At 37.7% G+C, this 25,474-nt stretch overlaps 1 protein-coding gene across 1 annotated transcript; it reads right to left on the bottom strand.

Moving 5' to 3' along the window:
• On the bottom strand, window positions 1-25,232 carry LOC121979786 (inosine-5'-monophosphate dehydrogenase-like). The gene is made up of 5 exons (XM_042531781.1): window positions 24,976-25,232; window positions 2,389-3,484; window positions 2,037-2,216; window positions 588-845; window positions 1-236 (listed from the first exon to the last, which is right to left on the bottom strand). Exons 1-5 carry the CDS (start codon window positions 25,230-25,232, stop codon window positions 165-167), a joined length of 1,863 nt encoding a protein of 620 aa, XP_042387715.1. The 3' UTR covers window positions 1-164.
• Window positions 25,233-25,474: the final 242 nt, after the last annotated feature.

Below are 25,474 nucleotides of genomic sequence, written 5' to 3'. Positions count from 1 at the left end.
TGAACTCAATCAGCGCCAGTTGTTGCAAATAGCATTAAATTATCTGTATTCCAAGTACAATCATAATTCAAAAGAAGATAGAAGAGCAACACTCGAGTGGAAGATGACAGTGTAATCCGCCTCAGAATTACATCACTAAATGTCTAAGAAACTCTCACACGTTCTTAAAAGAATTTCTTCTCGTATGAAACCAATCCATGAATGCCTCCCTCTACCTGTGCTGCTCCTGTTCGAACCTGGAGAACAAGAAATCCACAAACTTGGCTTTAACTTAAATACGCATTGAACAAGATAATTATGAAAAATAAACAGATCTACTGCCAAGTTCTAGAATTCAATTGTGCACTCATAGTCACCATTCATGATGTTTGTGCATATAGACAAAAGAGTGCTTGTTAAAAATGTTTAGTATGTCTCTCTGAAGATTAAGATTTTGAGCTCATTGCAAACAAAAGATTCCTATTTTGTCATGATCTCTCAACTTTTTCAAAGGGTCATAACTAGTTGTGAGGAAAAAAACAAGTTTTTTACTGACTTCATGACGAGCAGAGAGACAGAGAGAGATTTGGGATCCAAAATCAGCGTACCTCCAATCTCAAAACCTCTGAACGCAACAGATCATGAGCTGATTGCAAAGAGGATGCACCGAGATCCTGAAAACCTTGCTTCACAGCTTGCATCGTATAGGGAATAAACTTCAATACGGAGCCTTTGTCAGCAACAGCACCAACAACTCCCTGAGCAACTTTAAGCTTTAGTGTGTCACCCAAGTACCTTGCGTCACTTCCCTTTGTCATGGCTTCAAGAGAACCCATTCCCCTATATTTCTTGACCCGGTGGCCATTCTGGTCAAGCAAACGTGAGGTAGAATCCAATTAGCTACAAAGTTCATTCAAATCTAGTAGCTCAACAACGATTATAACAATTTGTTATGAGGTAAGTTAGTTACTACTTCCTAAAACTCAAGAATGCTCATCACCTTTTTCTCCTAGGAACCTAAAACGTACTGAAGAAGATTAAAATTCGGCTAATATTTCTGATTCCCATCCTGATGAAATTTGTAGTGTTTGGTTTACCATGTTGCCTGCTAGTAAATGTCATGTGGCTCAACAATATGTTCTACATTATTTGGTCAAATCTGAGGTCCAAAAATGAATGTTCACACCAATCCCTTTTCTCCGTTTCACCTTTTTTTTTATTATTTTTTACTCAGGTAGATCAAAATGTGAATGCCCAACACAATCTTTCCAGACAAGTATCTAGAATGATGTAAAAAAATGTCAAAAAGTGATCTGAATTCCTCGTGTTGGTCATCAGAGGAGAGAAAAATCCATCAAGATGTTGGACTATTAAGCTACACAGTGATGTTAGAGCTACAAACGAAGAGCTCTTTGTTGTTTTTGGTTAAATGACTTGCATGAAATCCTTCCCTGAAGAGACCACAAGCATACATTTCATAAATTTCCCCAAACCTAAATTTACGGTTAAAAACTGCCTTAATAATATGTCAGCTCATTATGAATTGGTGGACCGTACTACATGTCTAACATGAACAGGAGTATCATATGCATTACACTCTGGCGCATAGAATCTGAAGAGACAAGACATGACCCGGAGGGCAAGAGTAAAAAGCTGTAACAGTAAAAGACTAATGACCAAGAACACCTCCAGAACGTGGTTGTGGGCACCAGGAATACTTCCAGGCACATGAATGACAACGTTCACTAAATGAGTAAACTTCGAATAGGAATATCATAGTCATGTTACTATCGGAGGTATAATATCTAAAGAGACAAAACATGGTATCCAAGGAGAAGAGAAAGATGCTGAAAAATTTAGTTGAGTAAAAACCAAAAACATATTCAATACTTGATTATGGGCACCAGGAATATTGTCCTGGCACATGGTTGGTAATGACATCAATGGATGAATAAACTTACTTTGGCTATCCAACATAGTAGCCATGGCAAAGAGTTGCAATGACAAGCAAGATAAGCAAAAAAAAAAAAAAAAAACACCATCTTAATAAAGCATACCAGATCCACAAAAACCCCAGGAGCCTCAGTGCTTCCAGCAAGAAAACTACCCATCATAGCAGTGGAAGCTCCTAGTGTCAAAGCTTTCACAATATGACCAGAATTTGAAATCCCACCATCAGCAATAACTGGCACATCATGGTCCTTTGCAAAAGATGAAACTTTGTACACTGCGGTTGCCTGTTGAAGTCAAAACAAATACAGCTTTTAGTTGAGCATCATTGAAAATAATGCTTTTGCCATCACAACGATCCGAATTATTGTGTTCACAAATTTATTAACATCTACTTGTTCCTCGTTAACATTCTCCGAGACAATTGCCATACAAAATGAAGACGAGAGACGACGATACCTGTCCTCTGCCGACAGCACAGACCTCCTGAGTAGTACATATGGATCCTGATCCCATTCCCACCCTCAATCCATCAGCTCCGGCCATGATCAGATTCTGAGCCTGCGCGATCGTGACGACATTCCCACCGATCACATCCAAATCAGGGTGCATATTCTTCGCATACTTGATCATTTCTAACTGGTATATTGAGTTCCCTTGTGAGCTATCCACCACCACCACGTTCGTCCCGGCCTTCATGAGATGATCGAGTCTCTCCTTGTCCGATTCCCGAGTTCCTATAGATGCGCCAACGAGGAACCTCCCATCCGGGCCCAGAGATGGCACTCCTAATCTCGGAAATTCCCGGATCCTCTCGACATCTTCCTTGGTGACCAGATCCACAATCTCTCCCTCTTCGTCCACCAGCGGCGTGCACTCCAATCCCCCGCCGGCGAGGAAAGACGCCACCTTTTCGAAGTCATAGCACGCGGGAACGGACGCCGGTGCCGGACGCATGTACTCGCGGACTATTAAGGAGTTTTTGTCAGATAGAGACTCCCAATCGGACCTCGCGACGACGCCGACAACCTTCGACTTGGATCCGCCCGACTCGGTAACTAGGGCATAGGCCGCGGACCCGAAGTCGGGAACGGAATCCGAGGGGGAGAGAAAGACGGGGTCGGTGACGAAGGGGATGCGTCGGGCCTTTGCGGAGCGGATGATGGCGGCCTGTCGGGAAGGGGCGTCGTTGCAGTGGACGATGGCGGCGCCGCCGAGGGCAGCCATGGCGACGGCCATAGAGGACTCGGATACCGTGTCCATGGGAGAGGCGACGCACGGAATGGCGAGGGGGATGCGGCGGGAGAGACGGGTGGACAAGTCGACGGCATCGGCGGGGAAGTCGATATAGCCGGGAAGAACAATAACGTCGTCGTAGGTGTACGATACGCCCTGACTGAAGAGGCGTGCAGCCGGGAAACCGTCGTCCGCCATGGCTGCTAGGGTTTTGTGCGGAGTAGGAGCGGAAACAGAGAGACCAGAGATGGGAAGGCAAAGCGGAGGATTCGGTCCAAGTGATACAAAGTTACGTATTAGAGTTAGACCACTAATCCCGCTGATATATACATGCGGCTCTTAAAATAGAACCTGGATAGGATCCCTGGTCGCGGAGTTTTGAAAGGAGAAGATGGGAATGAACAGACGGTGTAGATTTGTTTATACAGATGTTGATTGGATTTTTGTTGGATTTGGTATTATTTTATTCAAGGACAATGCGAGTTGGGAAGGTTAATATACGACGGCGATAAGTTTTTTTTAATAGATAATTTTAAAAAATTTAATGATGATGTGAGTTGGAAAGGTGGCAAAAGGCGAAACCCTCGCCCTCAGTGCCCCCGCCGTACCCTGCCCAGGGTCATCACGAGGGAGGTAAATCACGGTAGCTCGGTGGCAAGTACGCAGTGGGCCGAGACTTTTTGCACAGGGATAGGGAATAAATCCCCGTTGCCCTGCGGACTCGAACCCATGTTCTCAGTGGCAAACTTCCACATCTTTACCAGCCGAGATAACCCCGTGGGGCGATGTGAGTTGGAAAGGTGGCTATATGAGGACGTGTTTTTTGTCCGTATTTATCTCGCCAATTTTTAAATACGTTAGTCTTGAAAGTGGACAAAATTCTTTTACAATGCGTCAATAACTAACATTTATAAACTATATCTATTAGAGCATTTACAATGTCGTTCATACTTGAATTTAATATCAACATGATTTACTTTTCAGTAATTTACATACCTTGTATAATATATTTATCAGAAGGTACATCATAATTTTATATTTATCAAAAGATACATATAAATGATGTGTAATATCCAATATATCCCTCCCGTCAATCTCCTATGTTTAGCCGTCATTTCCCAATCATCCGAACCACTTTTTGACTTTGATTTTTAAAAAATAATTTCTATCATTTTTCTACCTCCCTTCAAATCGTGCATGACTCAGTGTTGTTCGTAACACTTTGAGTGCAACTCCAATTCTGTGGAGAAATCTTCCCTCTTGTGAAACCCTAGGTTAGTGCGTGACGTCGAGTCTTTCTCAAGCAACGACATCAAGCATTTCAGTGCTTAAAAATAGGACTGTTCGCAAGGAACCAGGGAAGGGTTCTAGGGTTTAGGTGAATCATCTCGTCTCATAATGACGCAAAGAAGTCGATCGGGTGTATCATCATCCTCTCCACATCAATTAGCTGTAAAGGTATAAAGTTACAAACTCTGTGATTTTGAGAAGCTGAACGAGTATGATTAAAATTTTTTAATTTGTATAAACTGTAGGGTTCAGTTGGTGTTGGACAGAAACTGCATTGGAACAGTGTCCTAGGTCACTTTAAAAGATTTTTTCAAACATCCACGAAGAAAGGAACGCATCAAGGGTCTGTTATTTTACATGACCGACAATAGCGCTGATAAAACAGTCACCCTTTAATATTTTTTTGGACATACAAGATATGCAGCACATCCGTGAGATTTTGGTCAATATATTTTAAAATTGGAATTCAAGTAGTCAAACCTTTAGATTCTCAGTTACAATATATAATTTTGTATTTTAATCACAAAGTAGTTGTATGATAAAATTAAATCTTTTGCTAAACGTGGGACTGATACGATATCACATCAGGGCCAACATTGGGCATGATACGATGTCATATCAGACCCAACATGGGCCTGATACGATACAATAGCAGGCCTAACGTGTGCTTGATATGACATCGTATCATGTCCACGGTGTTCCTAATACTTTTGTATTTGTTCGTAGAAGTCAAATAATCATTTAACTTGGTCATGGGTTCCGGTTGGCTTCACAAGAAGAGACGTTTCATTGCTGCTTGGTATTGCAGACCGAGGAGCTTCAATTCCAATGAATTCTACTAAAGTATCGGGTGACCTCTTTCTAATATACTTCTCAAGCAAAAAAGAAGCTACTAGATCAAGAATTGAAAAGTTACTTAAATTTTATGGCAATCGCGTTGAAGGAGAAGATGATGTTTTATTATTTTGCAAATTCTATATTTTGTATATATTTGTTTGTGTTTTATTTTCTTCTAGTACATATAAGGTCCCTTTATGTCTCATAGATATAGTAGATGATTTTGAGAATCTTGCTAGATTCAACTGGGTTGAAGTTATCCATGAATTTATGGCTCCACAATTACCTAAGATTGGGGACATATTTTTATCAACTGCGACAAAATATTATAACACTAACCTCCCTTACCTAAAGGGGTTTGCTGGTCTTTTGCCAGTAAGTTTATAATTTATGTGAAATTTATTAATATTTTACGGACATTTATCAATAGTTAACACTTGTGATGGTGAATCAGGCATGGTTTTTGGAGCATGTTTCAATCCAAAAATCATACAAAATAAAAGGAGCAAGAATAAATAAGTGGAGGAATATTCCTTCACATATTAGTAAGGTGAGGGAATTGTTTGATGAAGTCTCATCTGAAGAGGTAAATTTTGAATACTTTAACTATAGTTTGGTTAAGAACTCTTGTTTTAACATGTGTTTTAATATTCTTACAGGTTGTCATAGACCTAATCCCTACCCAATATGAAAATTCATTGTTTGAGAACCTTGTTGGCTTTGATGACAGTCCACATGCAATGGAGACATCACAAATTGAAGTCACTGAAGGAAGTCAAATTATTAAGGGGTGTTGTAATTGCATTATTCAAGCTAACAGAACTAAAGAGCTTACAAGGGAGAACATGCAATTGAATGAAAGGATGAAAGAATTACTTAAAAAGTTGAAAATAAATGCATGGAATCTCAATATAGCGAGCCTGTGGACGATCCTCAATTTGAACCTGTAGGTGTTACAACAAGAAGAAGGAGGAGAGGACGTGACAGAAGTCGCTATGATTATAGGGATACTCCAATTGATAGTCCATTGTAGCTTAAAACTTTACCTAAGAGGCAGCGTAGAAATATACATGTAAGTGAGCCTGCGGAGAAAGTTTCAAGTCAAGGAGAAGGGAAAAAAAGTTGTAAAAGAATCTGATGTTGTGGGGAAGGGGAAAGGAAAAATTGATGTGGATGAAATGAAAGAAGAAAGAGATATTGTAGAATTGATGGAAGACAAATCTGATGAAGAGGCAGAGAAGGATGCAGATATGTTTGTCAAATATGGCAAAATGAGGAAACAAGCCATTACTGTAAGATGATATCTGCAAATTTAATTTTAATTGGTTAGATTTAATAGATTATCTAAATGGCTTTTATGTTTATGCGCATAGTATGTGAAGAAGCAATTTAAGACTTCCAAGAAAAACAAAACAAGACCAAGAGGTGCGTACTTGTTAAAAGCGTTGGAGAAACTAAAGTATGTGAATTACATAGTTGATTAGTCAAGACAATTATATGCTTCTCTAATTACATAGTTGATGTACGGTTCTCAAAATTAATTTTGTAAAAATAATCATTGATTTGTTTAATATGTAGGGTTACAAATGATTTAGTTTGGGAGGAACCACCCTTTTGTTTAAATGTGTATTCCCTGTTATCTGGTGTGAATGGAGAAATGTTAACAAGAGGGGGCGTAATCGACACGTATTGTAAAATTCTATTTAAGGGGGCAATCGCGTTTGGAAGGACATACAACAAGTTTATATATTGTTCAACATTCTTCACAGTAAGGAATTCTCTAGTAAAAATTAGAATCCATTTTATTACTTGGTTATGTATGTATGACTTTTGCATATTTGTAGTCATTAATGAAATCATCGAGTAAGTTTGCCTTCCAGCACCTGATAAAGACAGATAGAGGAGATGAAGAGGTTAGGTATATTTTTGTACCTTTGTGTAGTGATAATGCACACTTCCACTTGCTGATGGTGGACACCAAATCAATGATGTTCAATCAGTACAATTCTCTAGCAAGTGGAAGTAAATACAAATATGAATTTGAAGCAGCGGTGAACATCCAATATTCATGTGTATGTTTGTATTCTAATATAAATGCTAGTTGATGGAAAATGTAAATTTCCTGTTCAATCTTACAGGTATTAGATTTTAAACTCTATAGTCGTGACCACATTGCTGTTATTGATTCAAAATTTGAAAGGCATTATCCGTTCGATAAATGAGTGTCTCGCACAATAGAATATCCACAACAACAAGCCAGGTAAGTCGAGCACAGAGTGTGAATAGAACATATTGATAACAAATCTTGACCATTAAAATGGTGTTGTTATTTACAGCGTTGACTGTGGCTTCTTTGTGATGCAATACATTCGATGTCTCCTATACAATATGAAGATGGACTTCACACAAGGAGACATGAAAAAGATTAGAATTGATGTAATGGTATTAATTTTGAGGGATAAATTTTTTAAAACATTGAATTAAATATCTATAATCTTGTAAGGCAAAAACTTGTAGAGAATGTAAATGAAGTTACGTAGTGTAGATAGTTTTATATGTTTGTATGTAGTCTTTGTTGTTTAATATAGTGTTATGTATTATATGAGTAGAGTATAAACTACCACTGGAATATTAATTATATTGTATAGTGATTAGTCAAATATAAGTCACAATATCCTGTGACATCCAAATTGCGATGCTAGTGCTTATCAGTGAAAAGAGAGATAATGTATATAAGTTGTACTGCACACCATATCTATCTTGTCAAAACTAAAAACATTGTAACGGTTGGGATTGTTTAGAAAATCAAATAGGCTTGGACCAACACTCGATTTCAAGAGCACAAGGTAGGCTTTGAAATTTGAATTAGGCATGTAATTATGGAACACCAAAGTAACTAAGTTACGAGAAAAAAAATTGGTTCTTAGTCCTGAAACTACAAGAAACATATGGTGTTCCAAATGATGGATCCATTGATGGACCTAGACACCTCTGATTGTACCCATTCAGTTCGAGTGGGATTCTGGAATTCCAAGGAACCATCGGTGCTAGCCAATCATGGTTTAAATCTCCATAGGTGTGGTGGCAAGTGATGGAAAAAAATTAGGCACCGTTGGGCCTGATATGCAAGCCCGTTGGGCCTGATATGCTTGCATATCAGGCCTAACGTGGGCCTGATATGAGAGCATATCAGGCCCAACGTGGGTCTGGTATGGTATCCTTTCTTAAAAATTGAGATGAAAAAAAAATCAGGCACCGTTGGGCCTGATATGCTTGCATATCAGGCCTAACGTGGGCCTGATATGAGAGCATATCAGGCCCAACGTGGGTCTGGTATGGTATCCTTTCTTAAAAATTGAGACCATCTCCCCCTTTCTATAAACTCAAAATGTGCTACCATGCTCCTTATCAAAAAAATCATAAAAATAAAATTAGAAGGTGCTACCATAGGGTTTAAGTCTATAGTATGGTCATGGCCATAAGTGGAATATGTGCCAACTGGCACGGAGCCATAACTTCTAATCTATGATGTATAAATTCTGTTTGACACCATATACACCATCTCCCCACCAAGACCTTTATAGGGGATTTGATTTCATGAAATTCCAAGTAGGGGAGGGCCATCAGTGGGTTTTGGTCAAAATCCACTGATCGATCTAGACACCTCTGATTGTACTCATTTCAGTTGGAGTGAGATTCTGGAATTCCAAGGACTCCATCAGTGCTAGCAAATCAAGGTTTAAAGCTCCATTCATAGGTGTGGTGGCAAGTGATAAAAAAAATCAGGCACCATTAGGCCTGATATGCTTGAATATCAAGCCCAACGTGGGCCTGATATGAGAGCATATCAGGTCAAATGTGGGCCTGGTATGGTATCCTTTTTTAAAAATTGATACTATCTCCCCCTTTCTATAAACTCAAAATGTGCTACCATGTTCCTTATCAAAAATTCAAAAAAATAAAATTAGAAGGTGCTACCATAGGGTTTAAGTCTATAGCATGGCCATGACCATAACTGGAATATGTGCCAAGTGGCACAGAACCATATCTTCTAATCCATGATGTATAAATTCTGTTTGACACCATATATACCATCTTCCCACCAAGACCTTTACAAGGGACTTGATTTCAAGTAAATCCAAGTAGGGGAGGGCCATCAGTGGGTTTTGGTCAAAACCCACTGATGGACCTAGACACTTTTGATTGTACCCATTTTAGTTGGAGTGGGATTCTGGAATTCCAAGGACTCCATCGGTGCTAGCAAATCAAGGTTTAAAGCTCCATAAGTGTGGTGGCAAGTGATGGAAAAAAAAATCAGGCACCATTGGGCTTGATATGCTTGAATATCAGGCCCAACGTGGGGCTGATATGAGAGAATATCAAGCCCAACGTGGGCCTGATATAAGAGCATATCAAGCCCAACGTGGGCCTAGTATGGTATCCTTTCTTAAAAATTGATACTATCTCCCCCTTTCTATAAACTCAAAATGTGTTACCATACTCCTTATCAAAAAAAAAAAAAATTAGAAGGTGCTACAATAGGGTTTAAGTCTATAGCATGGCCATGGCCATAAGTGGAATATGTGCCAACTGGCACAGAGCCATACCTTCTAATCCATGGTGTATAAATTATGTTTGACACCGTATATACCATCTCCCCACCAAGACTTTCACAGGGGACTTGATTTCATGTAATTCCAAGTAGGGGAGGGTCATTAGTAGGTTTTGGTCAAAACCCACTTATGGACCTAGACACCTCTTATTGTATCCATTTCAGTTGGAGTAGGATTCTGGAATTCCAAGGACTCCATCGGTGCTAGAAAATAAAGGTTTAAAGCTCCATAGGTGTGGTGGCAAGTGATGGAAAAAAAATCAGGCACCGTTGGGCCTGATATGCTGGCATATCAGGCCCAACGTGGGCCTAATATAAGAGCATATCAAGCCCAACGTGGGCCTGATATGAGAGTATATCAAGCCTAACGTGGGCCTGGTATGGTATCCTTTCTTAAAAATTGATACTATCTCCCCCTTTCTATAAACTCAAAATGTGCTACCATGCTCCTTATCAAAAAAGAAATTAAAATAAAATAAATTGATTCACCATAATTTTAATTTACACAAACACAAGAATATTATATTACAATTGTTCAGTATCTACAGTTTAAAGTTTTTTTCAGACATGATTTTATGTCCAAGTCTAAATCTATAAGCTCTCATATCAGCTTGTACAAAGTCTACAGATCTCTGGAATATCAAACTCTCTGCATAGCGCATTATAAAAAAAAGCATAATCCAACCTACAAAACAAAAGCACAATCCATCATAAAAAAGCCAAATCCAATTATTATGGAATATACACAAATACTTACGATTTACTTTGTGTGGGGCCATTAACTTGAATCGTTTTATACTCTCTCCCGGAGAAAGGTGCTAAACCTTTATGCAATAAGTGATAGTATGACCAGTTTAGCTCCTTAAAAAACAACACCTACAAATATCAAACCATAGTAATTAATACATAAACAATGATTATTGGATATAAGAAATTTGTTACTTACGGTTTGATTAAAAACATCAGTGTAATTTTCTGTGGTGCCAAGAGAGTTATAATGAATTATTTGACCTTCCTCCAAGTCCATGACCATTAGATGCCAATGATCATCTTGGTTATTTAGAGGATAGAAAATATATCTAATGTCCTTATCCTCATCAGTTTTTGCAGTTTGTTTCAATGCATCCACGTGCATCATTCCAAACAAGTCCAATGCAAATAATAGAGCTATTTAGGTGACTACATCCAATATATATTATAAACAATTTACAATGAGATAAGGGTCATACTCGGAATCCAACCCCACAAAATATGGATGGGTGGTACGGCGAGTTAGAGTTTTTGGTTTCATTAGCAAGAATATTCCAATAAATATTTATGCAATCCCCATTGGTGTATTGCGTCCAATCAAATATTGTCAAAAAAGATTACATATCTAAAGAGAAATTATCATTTGTCCATATTGGTTGCACCGTCTCCCTACACACAAGGATACAGTCAATGGTATTTAATAAATTAAAAGTATAATAAATATCATTAAACTCCAATAATAATCCTTCATTGACATGTGGTTAAGTATTTAGGTTGGCAACTACGTTACCTTAACTGACTGAGCTTCAACAATGCATTGGCTATCACACCATCTTTACTCTTTTTAAAATATGTCTTCGCTTGTTGAGATAATTAAAATACTACTATGTCATTAAGGATTATAAAATAACAACTTACGTATTTCTTCTATCATCGTTGCCAGGTTTTTATTAGCTTCCTCCAAACTCTTAGTAGCTTTATGTAATTCTTGCTTTAAACTTTCAATTTTTTCTCCCTTTTCCTTGCACAAAATACAATCTACCGTATTGTCACACTGCAGTAGATCTTCTTCGGCTTGCTGTAAAGATCCTTGGGCAACCAACTCAAGAGACTCAGTTGGCTGAGCCCGGTTTGGTAATAAATCCAACTCTGATTCTGCCGAAATTAAATCTACTAAAATTTTATCTGCAGTTACACGGTCTATCATTTTTTTTACTGTGTCAACATGATAGTTAGGCCACCTCCACCGTAGTATTCTTGGCAATTTTTCTAGATGGTCTGGATCAATAATCCTGATGTGCTCACACACTCATACCTATAATATGATTATAAAAATAATTCATAATCTTTACAAATATCGTGATATATATGTAATCGGACTTACAGCCAAAATATTTGGAAATCCCTTGAGCAAGGGGGCTTTGGGCGTTGCATCAGCAACCTGTGGTTTTGGTCTTAATGTAAGCTCTAAGCCAATGGAGTCTAATTGTTGAGCCATGAAACTGTATACTACATTGCACCAGTTAAACCTAGCTAAGTTGTCAAAACCATCTACATAGTCAATTAGGGAGAGCACAGGTATTCTGAGAACACTCTACTACCACAAAACAGAACAGTTGCAAAAAAATACAGGATATACATCTGACAGTACAGCTTGTCATTTGATCTCGATTTCCTAATCAGTTTCTCCAAATGTTTGGCAGAACAATCCGAATCTCGGAAAAACTCCATGTACAGTGACCTGAAAGCCTCATTTAAATCGAGACGAACTATCTCTCCATTGTCGGGTAGGCCAAGAATCAGTCTCACATCTACCTTTGTAAATTTGAGCTTCTTCCCATGAAAGATAAAGTTTTTTTTCCTCATGATCCCAATTATCAAACATATTTTGTACCTGAGCTCTTACAAAAGAACTATCAGGAGGTCGAGGATCCATGAAAAAGGTGTGCCTCGAATCTTCTGTTCTTGTTTTGCAGTCGGGTAAACAGAAGAGATAAATTTTCTGAAGTGACAAATGGTACTTTTCCAGTTCATTTTTTTAGTTCTTCTTCTGTTGATATAACTTGAATATTTTGGTCGATCAGCACTCACACTTGTCGACGCTTCTTTTGTTGCCATTGCGAACCTAGCTACTGATGGAGTCCAGAATCCATCACTTGTCACCACACCTATGGAGCTTTAAACCTTGATTTGCTAGCACCGATGAAGTCCTTGGAGTTCCAGAATCCCACTCCAACTGAAATGGGCACAATCAGAGGTGTCTAGGTCCATCCGTGGGTTTTGACCAAACCCCACTGATGACCCTCCCCTACTTGGAATTACATGAAATCAAGATCCCTGTGAAGATCTTGGTGGGGAGATGGTATATATAGTGTCAAATAGAATTTATACCACATGGAATAGAAGTTATGCCTCCGTGCCAGTTGGCACATATTCCACTTATGGCCATGGCCATGCTATAGACTTAAACCCTATGGTAGCACCTTCTAATTTTTTTTTTTTTGATTTTTTGATAAGGAGAATGGTAGCACATTTTGAGTTTATAGAAAGGGGAAGATAGATCAATTTTTAAGAAAGGATACCATACCAGACCCACATTGGGCCTGATATGCTCTCATATCAGGCCCACGTTGGGCTTGATATTCAAGTATATCAGGCCCAACGGTGCCTGATTTTTTTTTTTCCATCACTTGCCACCACACCTATGGAGCTTTAAACCTTGATTTGCTAGCACCAATGGAGTCCTTGGAATTCCAGAATTCCACTCCAACTGAAATGGGTGCAATCAGAGGTGTCTAGGTCCATAAGTGAGTTTTGACCAAAACTCACTGATGGCCCTCCCCTACTTGGATTTACCTGAAATCAAGTCTCCTGTGAAGGTCTTGGTGGGGAGATGGAATATATGGTGTCAAACAGAATTTATACCCCATGGATTAGAAGTTATGCCTTCGTGCCAGTTGACACATATTCCACTTATGACCATGGCCATGCTATAGACTTAAACCCTATGGTAGCATCTTCTAATTTTTTTTTTTTTTGATTTTTTGATAAGGATCATGGTAGCACATTTTGAATTTATAGAAATAGGGAGATAATGTCAACTTTTAAGAAAGGATACCATACCAGGCCCACGTTGGGCCTGATATTCAAGCATATCAGGCCCAACGGTGCCTGATTTTTTTTCCCATCACTTGCCACCACACCTATGGAGCTTTAAACCTTGATTTTCTAGCACCGATGGAATCCTTGGAATTCTAGAATCTCACTCCGACTGAAATGGGTACAATCAAAAGTGTCTAGGTCCATAAGTGGGTTTTTACCAAAACCCACTGATGACCCTCCCCTACTTGGAATTACATGAAATCAAGTCCCCTGTGAAGGTCTTGGTGGGGAGATTGTATATATGATGTCAAACAGAATTTATACCCCATGGATTAGAAGGTATGACTCCGTGCCACTTGGCACATATTCCACTTATGGCCATGACCATGCTATAAACTTAAACCCTATGATAGCACCTTCTAATTTTATTTTTTTTATTTTTTGATAAGGAGCATGGTAGCACATTTTGAGTTCATAGAAAGGGGGAGATAATATCAATTTTTAAGAAAGGATACCATACCAGGCTTACGTTGGGCCTGATATGCTCTCATATCAGGCCCACGTTGGGCCTGATATGCTCTCATATCAAGCCCACGTTAGGCCTGATATTCAAGCATATCAGGCCCAACGGTGCCTGATTTTTTTCCCCAACACTTGTCACCACACCTATGGAGATTTAAACCATGATTGGCTAGCACCGATGGAGTCCTTGGAATTCTATAATCCCACTCTAACTGAAATGAGTACAATCAGAGGTGTCTAGGTCCATCAGTGGATTTTGACCAAAACCCACTAATGGCCCTCCCCTACTTGGATTTACCTGAAATCAAGTTCCCTGTGAAAGTCTTGGTGGGGAGATGGTATATATGGTGTCAAACAGAATTTATACACCATTGATTAGAAGTTATACCTCCGTGCCAGTTGGCACGAAACAGTGTCCTGTTTTCTTTTTCAATAACCGAGAACCGCTGTCCAATCTTATTTTTCAAGGATGACTACAATCCTTTGTTTGAGTTTTACCTCATTTAAATTTCAGGACATATTTACATGACTTTGAAATTACAAACCCCTTCCTATTAAATTGAAATGCAGAGAGATACTAAACCTATTATAATTCTGAATATTCACAACTGGTATCGCGTTTTTTTACCCAATCGAGATATGGTGTGAAGTATTAATTCTGCCTTGTAGGTGATGGTTTACACTTCTCATACCTACAATAACACTGTATCATAAAATAAATACTACATAAAACGATATAGCAGAAACATCCCTTTCCAAAACTTTTTTTTCTTACATTCCTATGTATGTACTGCATACAAAACATATGGATCAACTCCTCCAATTTACAATTAAGTCAAGAACCAGGGGTTGGCGACATTCTACAGGTCCTCCGATTATGGCCTAATTGTTTGCACCTGCTGCATTTGACTTTTACCTTCCCATTATGTTTCGACTCGATCCTTGCCTTCTTTCGCCTACCCGACTGCACAAGGTTACTGGGACATAGAACTATAATGTTGTTTACTTCCCTAGGCCAAAATTCCTTGCTTCTACAAGGGTAAATACGATCCATGTATGTCGCATTCCAATTCTGTGAATGAAAATAATATTCACAATATGGGAGTGTATCCATGTTCCGGTGAATGATGACGGCAATTGCATGTGAGCAAGGCAACCCTGAAATTTAAAACTCCATATTGTTACAATATTTTCTCTCCAAATCAACAATGTATGAAGCGCCCCATGTCTCTACTTCCATTTCAGATTGAGAGTAGGGGTGGACTTTATATCATCTAGATTTCTCCCTCCTTGATTCCATTTCTTTAGTAGCATGAGGTGTCAACGCAACATACCATTTCGACACTTCCTCCCTACGGTTAAAGAACCATTGAGAAACCTTTCTTCTGGTATTATCAATTAACCTATTTATGGGAAGTTCACGCGTCTCCTTGAACAAAGTATTTAAACTCTCTACACAATTGGTTGTTAGCATTGTGTACCTTCTACCACTAAAGTGTGCATTAGCCCATCTTTTAGCGTCAATGTTCTGAAGCCACTTATGAGCATCTGGATGTTTTTCAAGCATGGACTGCATTATGAGATCAAATTGGAGTGTTGTGTTTGCTCAAGCTGCTGCCCAAAACAAGCCTAAATCTGACCTACTGCCAGTATCTGTTACTATATTATAAGACATGTGGTGGCAACAAAAATCATGATGGGCGGTAGGGTAGACTTTTCTAACTGCTGATATAATGCCACGATGTCTATCTGATACTATACTCATTGACTCTGGATCAACATCAAAGAATCTCTTCGTATGATCCAAAAACCACTCCCATGCAGACCCACATTCAACTTCAGCAATTCCAAAGGCTACTACGAGGACATTGCCATTAGCATCAATTGATGTAGCCATCAACAACACACCCGGATATTTACCTCTTAGGTGTGTGGCATCAATTCGAATCAATTTGCGAAGATAAGACCTGAATACTCTTCTACAAGCTCCAAAACCCCAAAAACAGCGTTGGAACTGATTATCCCCATTCCTGTGTAGTGCCATATATGTTTCAGGATCCCTAACTCTTAACTCACTCAGATATAGTGGAAGATCTCTATATGCTTGGTCATAATCTCCAACGACTTTCTTCATCGCTTTCTCTCGAGCTATATATGCTTTTCTGTATGATATGTGGTCACTCCAAACCTAGCTTTTATATCTGCTATAATCATACTTGGCTTGTATTGTTCATTAGCAAGAAATTGCTCTTCAACAAAAGAAGCTACAAAGGATGAAGAGCATGCTTGATGATCAGCACTTTCCCTAATGGTGCCACATTGGTGTTCCTTTATATATTTCGTAACAATGAACTCTACATCCCCCCGGGCAACTACTGTCTATTTACATGGTTGATTGAAGCAAACGACTTTTACTTTATTTTTTCGAGTGTCAACTGGGTTATATCTTATATGTTTAATCATGACATGTTTCACAAGTGCATTCTTGAACTCTTGTCGAGAAGGAAAAATCTGTCCAACAAAAAATTCATGCTCATCTGTTGCCTCTTCAATTGGCCTTAGGAGCAATCGAGAATTTAGAATATATGGATCATCAGCTATTGGGAACTCCTCCTCTAAGTCACTGTACTGCTCTGGAGATATTTCATATTGTTCATTCTATATATCATCAGCTAAGAATTCTTGTACATCTGTATTACATTGTAATTCCTCTCCAATTCGGTTATAATACCCTTCCTCCTCACTCCAAGTAGGCTCAAAGTAATCAGCAAGTATTGTATAGGGATTCAGAACTTCTTCTTCTTGAATACTAGCTTCTTCATTTAGATCAAATGTGAAATTACTGCTTCTATTTCTATTTGTGTTAGGCACACAACTATACTGTGAAGATGATGGAATATTTATTCTGGATACTTCTACATTACCTCCATTTCCAATGTTTGAATTTGTATCAAGTGTATTCCATATCTCAGAGAGAATTTCTTCGGTTATATGATCATCCCTGATAAATAAATTCCAAACTAATTGAGTCAATTTTCAACTACATAATCAAGTGATGTAATAGGAAGGGTTGAGCGAGGAAAAGATCTATATGATGTAAAAGCAAACTTTTAACCAAAGATCGCATTGGGCCTGATATAGATGATATCAGACCCATGTTGGGCCTGATATCTCGATATTAGGCCCACGTTGGGCCTGATATCGATGATTCAGGCCCCTACTGAAGTCGACAATTCTTGTAAACTAGGACCACCACTGACTAAACCCTTAACCCTAAATAAAAAATGGTTAGCCAAACTTAACTATCAACCTCAGAAACTAACAAGACTTAAATCGATTAAGTATTCTATTACATCATATTACAGGTGTTGTTGAATATTTATTCCCCACACAACCTAAATAAACCATAGCAACCATTTTTTCCACCACCCTTTGCTACAATACTGTAATTACAGTAATAAATCTATACATACATGTCTAAATCTTTAAATGTACTCTTCTACTAATTTCTCTCTTGCAAGACGTTTGTCCTTCTCGGCTGACGTTCTTAACTGCAGTTGTCCTTTGGTCTCCTCTTGAAACTCTTACGTCAATATCCCAAAAACCTAACTGGTCTATTGCAATCCTGCCAACCAACACGAGCAGTAATGGCAAGCACAGGGTTCATATTTCTTTCGTGTTTATAAAACCATGCAGAGGGATGGAGGGAGTGAGACGGTGAGATGACGTGCATCCGAACCACAAATTAATTTTCAATTCGATTTGTGCCTTGGATGCTTGGAAAATGGTGACTGAAAAAGGTGGTTGCCAGTAGCCAGAAGGGTAATTTGGGAATTGAATTTGTTAAACTGAGTTAGTAAGCTTATGAATTAACTTTTAAATAAAAAAATAATAGTTTTGATATTGAATTTATAGATTTTATATTTTATTTATGAAAAATATAGATAAATATATTAAATTTATTTATTAGAATAAAATTATAAATTTTAATTGCTCTAAATATATAATTTAACTTTTAATAAATATTTAAATTTATAATTTATATTTATTAAACTCGTTTAGGTTCGATAAAAGTTCGAATAAGCTCGTGAGTCATGAATATATTTGTTAAATAAAACTCGAGCTCGGCTCAATTATAAATGAGTCAAATTTAAATATTCAAAAGTTTAATTTAACTCGGCTCGATTATACCCCTTTGATAAGTATACACTTGAAATTCAAATTAATGCTCTTTTTCCATTATTTGTTCGCGTACCAAATCTATTAGTTATTTCTCCCTAACTTACCTTCCATTTCGAAATATGAATACTTTCATAATTTACTCAGACATTATTATTATTATCTCATTCTTTCTCATCAAATATGAGAGTGTTGGACCCTTGGTGACCGGCTAGAGGGGGTGAATTGTCCTGTAAAGAAAAAATGAACCTTCCTCGAACTTTACAGTTTAATAAGAATTAACACTAGTATAAAATAAATAAGAGACTAAATAAAGAAAGAAAAAACATGAAAGAGTTTACTTGGTTACAACCAGGAAGGTTGTTAATCCAAGGAAATTGAAAGAGCATTAATATCTCCTTCAGGTGGAGAAGCCTCTTACAACAATTGAAGCACTCAGTTAAACAACAAGATTAAAAAGAAATGAATTGCAAGTGTTATATTTTAGCTTCTGGGACTAGGTTGTATTGTTGGGATGCATGGAAGGGTTCCAGGCGCCTGGGAGGGGATAAACTTTTATGTTCGTCGCAACGAAATGAGCCACGTCGCGTTCCGGATAAAAACTTGCTCTGGGCGCCTGGACCCAAATTAACATCATGTTAACTATTTGGTCCATGTTCTTCCGCTCTGGCTCCAGCTCCGCTTGGGTGATCTTGGTCATCCGAAATAGTGCTCACCCGAACCCAACTTTCGATCTTCGAGCAAACTTCTGCTCCGGCTTCTCATCCCTCAAAAACATCGTGCACCTCCTTCTCGTTTGCTCGCGTACTCTTCCGCAACATCTCGTACCTCGGATGCACCGAGGCCGCCGACTCTCTCCCATGTTATCCTTCTCGTTAGTTTATCTTTCGCTCAACTTCCTATGCTCCTAAGTTTCTGCACACTTAGACACAGGTGTTAAATATCAACAGAACCTAAGTTTACTTGGTTGATCACATCAAAACTACCACGGGGTACTTACAATCTCCCCTTTTGATGTGAGCAAACCCCAAGTTAAGTTAGGGTAAACCATAAATTTAACAGTTATAAAATAATAATAGTTCAAATTTTGAAAGTACAAGAATTAAAAATTTATAAGTACAAAAATTTAAAAATTGTACTACCCTCCCCTTAGACTTAATCTTTACTACTCCCCCTTTTGATTACATAAAAAATGAGGTACCTTTAAAGATGTTACTTGGAAGGTCTAACACAAAAGTCTAGGAGAAAAATTAAAGTTAAAGTTTGGATTTATCAATATAAATTTAAAAAACAATTAACATATATAAGTCAGATAATTTTATATAAAGTTGAAATTATCATAAATTTTTTTTTTAAAATAACATTCAGAAAAATTTATTTATGGATAAAGTTATTTTTCTTGAAAAAAATAATTTTTAAATAATTTCTAACAAAATTTTTTTAAAAAGTATTCTTATAACAACTATTTGCTTATCAGTTAGTCAATTAAATAATTATTTCAATAATTAGTTTTCAAGTTGTGGCGAAGCACTAGGCCTTCTTAGATATTATAACAACAATCACTTTCTAAACAAAGCCTTTTAAAGAAATTAAATATTTAACTTTCTGTCTAAAAGTAAAAAAAAAAATTAATCTAAGTATGATTTTGGAATCCAAAATGAGTTCCTTCCTACAGGGTTAATCAAAAATTTTTTGGGAATATATTTCTGGGATATTTTCCTAATTTGACCATTATGATATTTAAAATACCAATTTAAATCATTATATCTCGTAATATTTTTAATGTGTCAGCATGTACGATTTTTCAAATATTATATTTCTATTCTTAATTTATCATTTTCCATTTTTATTTTATTGAAATCTTCTAATCAACAAGATATAGCTAAGATTGAATTTAGCTCTTTCTTTTCTTTTTCTAACTTATAGCAGTTTTTCTATAATATTTTCACGAATTGAAATAACTTGTCAGGAGGAAGAGTTCATACTTGACTTACCTTGTCGATTCCATAATTTGAAGCTCCCCCTAGAGTGTTGTTTTCTTCCGATGTCGCTCCCCCTTCATCGATACTCTCGATGCTCATTTTGGATGGGCTTGCTTCATCTTCATCTTCTTGGTGACTTGCTACTAGCGCAAGTCCCGGTGAGAACTTCTATCTCTGATTCGGACGACGTTTCTATGGGGGATCGGTGGCCGGCTTGAAGGGGGTTGGATAGACGATACCCCCAAATACTCGCTTCCTACACTTGTTAGTTTGCGTAGCGAAAATACAAACTAATATGAATACAAAGAAAGCTAAAGACAAGAAAGAAATCAAACTAAGCTACACGATCATTTAACATGGTTCGGAGATTGCTTGCTCCTACTCCACGGCGTGTCCTTGAGATGGGCGATCCCTATCCGTCGGTGGATTAGCCCCCGACAAACTCCGGCTATCTCAAGTTGCTCCTTGTGGGTGGAAAACCTCACCACAACGCCAACCATGACTCTTGAGATTAGTAGACTACTAATTAGGGTTTACCACCACTAATTTCATCAACTATAACCAAGCTCCCAAACCTTGGTTATATAGGCCACGGGTTGAAAAATCTCGCCTACCAGTCAACTGCTAAAACCATCAGTCGACTGCCCTCTGTAGAAATTCGACCGTTACATCCCAACGGCTCAATACCAGTTGTGTAACACCCATAGGGTTCTTAGCAAAAATTTTAGAATAATTTTTATCATGAATAAAAATATGCCTTAGTTAAATTTTTGCTCCTAGCCGAACACTTAAACAAACAAAATAGAAAAAATATATATATATAAGGTCTAGGATTTGAACTCTAGACCTCCCACTAGATGCATGAATAAGAAAACCATTAGACCAAGAGTAATTGTGGTTGAAAAGAAAGGGAAACTATAGTTAAAGGTAAAGAGGTAAAAGCTCTTCTCTTGGGAAGAGAAGTTAGAATTGTCTTCTTCCTCTCTAATGAAGAGATGCTCTAGAATATTCTTTTCTTGCTCTCTAAGAAGGGATGCATCTAGACAATGTTTTCATTAAGAAGAGAGTAAAGGAAAGGAGGAAGAAAAATATAGTTTTTCCTCCTCTCATGATGAATAAAAGGGAGAAATGAAAAATGAGTTGGCATTTTGCTCTCATTCTCTCCTACTCTCTCTTTCACCGTGACTCTCCCTCCCTCTCCTCTTCTTGCCGAGACCAATGAGCAAGGAAGCTCTCCTCTAGGAAGGATTCACAAGCAAGGTTCCCTCCTTAGAGAATTTAGTGAAGGATGTGAGTATCCCCTCACTGCAGTACAAGTAGCTTCGATCGGTTTTAATCGTAAACATTTTCTTTTGAAATTTTAAAGATGTCTCTCTTGTAAATTTCAGTCAAGGTAAATATGGGTAGTCACTTAGGGCATGATAGAAAAAAAAAAAAGAAAACTAAGGCCCTACTTACCATGTTTCGGCCTAGGACACAAGAAGGGTGAGATTAAATTTTCTTGTGAGAACATACTTGATTTTAGGCTTCCATGAGGTGTGGATTTTATATGTTGATGGCTTAGTTTCATAATTCATGTTGTGGAAAAAAAAAGGACATACTTACCATATGATTCGGCCAAAATGATTTTTAGGCCTTAAGTTAAGAATTTTGGATAGAAATCATGGTAGTTGTACTCCTTCATGATGTATAAAATTTTTACATGTTGATAACCTAAGCTTTTATGTTTTATATGAAATGAAAACCATGAAGACCCTACTGATATGTTTTGGCCTAAACAAAATAAATGGTTTAGGGTTAGAATTTTGAACTCAATCATGCTTATTCATGAAGTAAAATGCCTTGTATGTGCTTAGATCAAGTTTGCATGTTATATGGTTAAGTTTTATGCTTCATATGGAATAAAATGATATGAAACCCTACTGATATGTTTCGGCCAAATTGAGATAAATAAGTTAGGGTTAGAATTTTGAATTCAAATAGTCTTATTCATGAAGTATGGTGACTTGTATGTGCTTGTACAATGCCTTGTATGTACTTAGATTAAATTTGCATGTTATATGTTTAAGTTTTATGCTTCATATGGAATAAAATGATATGAAACCCTACTGATATGTTTCGTCCAAATTGAGAAAAATAGGTTAGGTTTAGAGTTTTGAACCCAAATAGGCTTATTCATGAAGTATAATGCCTTGTATATGCTTAGATCAAGTTTGCATGTTATGTGGTTAAGTTTTATGATTCATATGGAACAAAATGATATGAGAATCCTACTGATAGGTTTCGGTCAAATTAAGATAAATGGGTTAGGGTTAGAGTTTTTGAACTCAAACATGCGTATTCATGAAAAATAATGTCTTGTATGTGCTTGGAACAAATTTGCATGTTATGTGTTTGAGTTTTTATGCTTCATATGGAATAAAATAATGTGGAAACCTACTGATGTGGTTCGGCCAAGATGGATTAATTGGGTTAGGAAAGAGTTTAAACCTAACTAAACATGCTTATGTATTCTCATGATATGTAGCCTTTGATATATGAGTAGATTAAGCTTTCATGCTTCATGATATGATGAAAATATGCCTTATGATATGTTGCATTGCTATGTCTTATGATATGATAGACTTATGACATGATGTGCCATGTTAATGATATGATATGCTAGACTCATGATATGATATGCCATGTTCATGATATGTATGCTAAGTTCATGAGATGATATGTCATGTTTGATGATTTGAAAATAACATGTTATACTTTATGTTATGATAGGACCATGTTATGTTTCATAATGCATGTATGAATGGCTTATGTAAGAGGAAAAGCCTAAAGAGTTGCTTCGCTTAAGTTGGGACCAAGAGCACTCTTCATGTTATGAAAAAGAGTTGCTTCCCTTAAGTTGGGACCAAGAGCACTCTTCATGTTATGAAAAAGAGTTGCTTCCCTTAAGTTGGGACCAAGAGCACTCTTCATGTTATGAAAAAGAGCTGCTTCCCTTAAGTTGGGATCAAGAGCACTCTACATGCTATGGTAAAGAGATGCTTCCCTTAAGTTGGGATCAAGAGCTCTCTTCATGATATGACAAGAATTATGACAAGTATGATATGATATGACATGCATGATATTTTACTTTGTAAGGCTTGTACCAAGGGTGGGCTCCATAAGCGCCCCGGGGTCGACGGACTATGAACGGATCTCGTTAAGGGATGGGCTCCTTAGTACGCCCCTAGGTTGACGGACTATGAACGGACCTAGATCCCTAGTAGGTTCGGGGCTAGCTACCCTGTCCTAGGGATTGCGCGCATTTATGTTTACATGTGGTACAAGCCGGGGCCCTTCTCATGTTGATGATATTATGTTCAAGTATATGTATACGATATGTTTTACAAGAAGCATGATGCAAACGTTCATTCCATGATGCATGTTTTGAAAATCATTCTACATCTTGCATCTACATGTTCACATGATATGAAATCCTTACATGAAAATAAAAAGGAGGTATGATATGCTCACCTGACATGATATATGTTTTGATAGGTGTTTCTATGATACGTTTCATGATATGAATTCACATGACATGATAGATTTTCATGAGAAATGCTTATATGATATGATATGTTATGATGTGTACTTACAAGCTATGACACATTTTATGCCATGCTATGTTATGTTCCTTATATGATAGGAGACGATTATGTTATGTTCTTCCATACCATTTGATGATATGATATATTTGATTTCATGTGTCACTTTATGTATTATTGTGATTCGGATTTATGAGTAGGAAAGGAGCTCACTAAGCCCTTTGGCTTATAGCTACACGTTTTCCTTGTACTACAGATAAAGGCAAGGAATGGATCAGTTAAGGGGAGCAGCAGGAAAGACGATAAAGATGTGTGTGGAAGTGCTGGTGGATAGATCTATTTATGCTTTTGGGTTATCTAAGTTATGCATGTGAACAATGTTGGACCTATGCTTATGATAATGTTCAGCTAGTATGATATCCTACTCATGTTATGTTGGTACGTTTGATTTCACATGCCATGTTAAGTGAATTAGATGCATATGGTAGATGTCAAAAAAAATATATATATATAAGTCTTCCGCTGCCATGAATCCATATGCATTAGTAAATGATGTCTATGTTAAGTGACGTCTGTCCCTCTAGGGTAGCCTTAGGGGTACCTGGAAGGGCGGGCGTTATAGTTTGGTATTAGAGCAGGGCTGCCTTTCCACTACACACACATCAAGCCTTCATCCTGTCACTCCAAGTAAGACTTTTATGCTTAAATTTTATTTTGATATGATATTTATGCTTAATCCATTTTTTTATGATGTTTGATAATATGCATGCTTGTTATCTTTATTTATTTAGTTATCCCATTTTTAGTTTAGGTATACATGATGGTAGACTAGGAACAACAATAATCTTAAGGTAGCCTAGTTTTGAATAACGATAACTTATACTAGCTTGTTGTGATTTATGAAGATAAAGCATGGTTAGAACACGAAATACCAGAGCAGATGAGACAGTACCTCCACCTGATCTGATCCATGTGGTTACCGAGCTCCATCGTCAGGTTACGGAACAGTAACAAACGATCACTGCATTGATGAATCTGCAAGGGAATCCTGCTACCCCACCAGGGAACCTGAATGCGATACCCATTATACCTACAGCTGTACCAGTACCTCCGGCACCGGTACCACTGGTAGTTCCAGTTCCAGTGGTTCGACAGGAGGCATATCTGATTCAGTGGCAGAGACTTAAGCCAGAAGCTTTCTCTAGACATTGTGAGCCATGGGACGCTCAAGCATGGTTCAAAACTGTGGAGAGCATAGTGGAGTTACTAGATTGGCCTGAACATGAAAAGGTCAAATACGCATCATTCTGCCTTACCGGAGATACCAGGATGTGGTGGGACAGAGTGAAAGCAAGGAGACAAATAAATCAGATGAGATGGATGGACTTCGAGACTGAATTCTTCGAAGAATTTTTCCATATGCGGGTGACCAACAAGCACTATGACGAGTT

This window comes from Zingiber officinale, chromosome 5A (genome assembly GCF_018446385.1).
Source record: "Zingiber officinale cultivar Zhangliang chromosome 5A, Zo_v1.1, whole genome shotgun sequence".
Lineage (NCBI taxonomy): Eukaryota > Viridiplantae > Streptophyta > Magnoliopsida > Zingiberales > Zingiberaceae > Zingiber > Zingiber officinale.
Note: the sequence above shows the minus strand (reverse complement) of the source record. Positions and strands in the feature narration are given on the sequence as shown.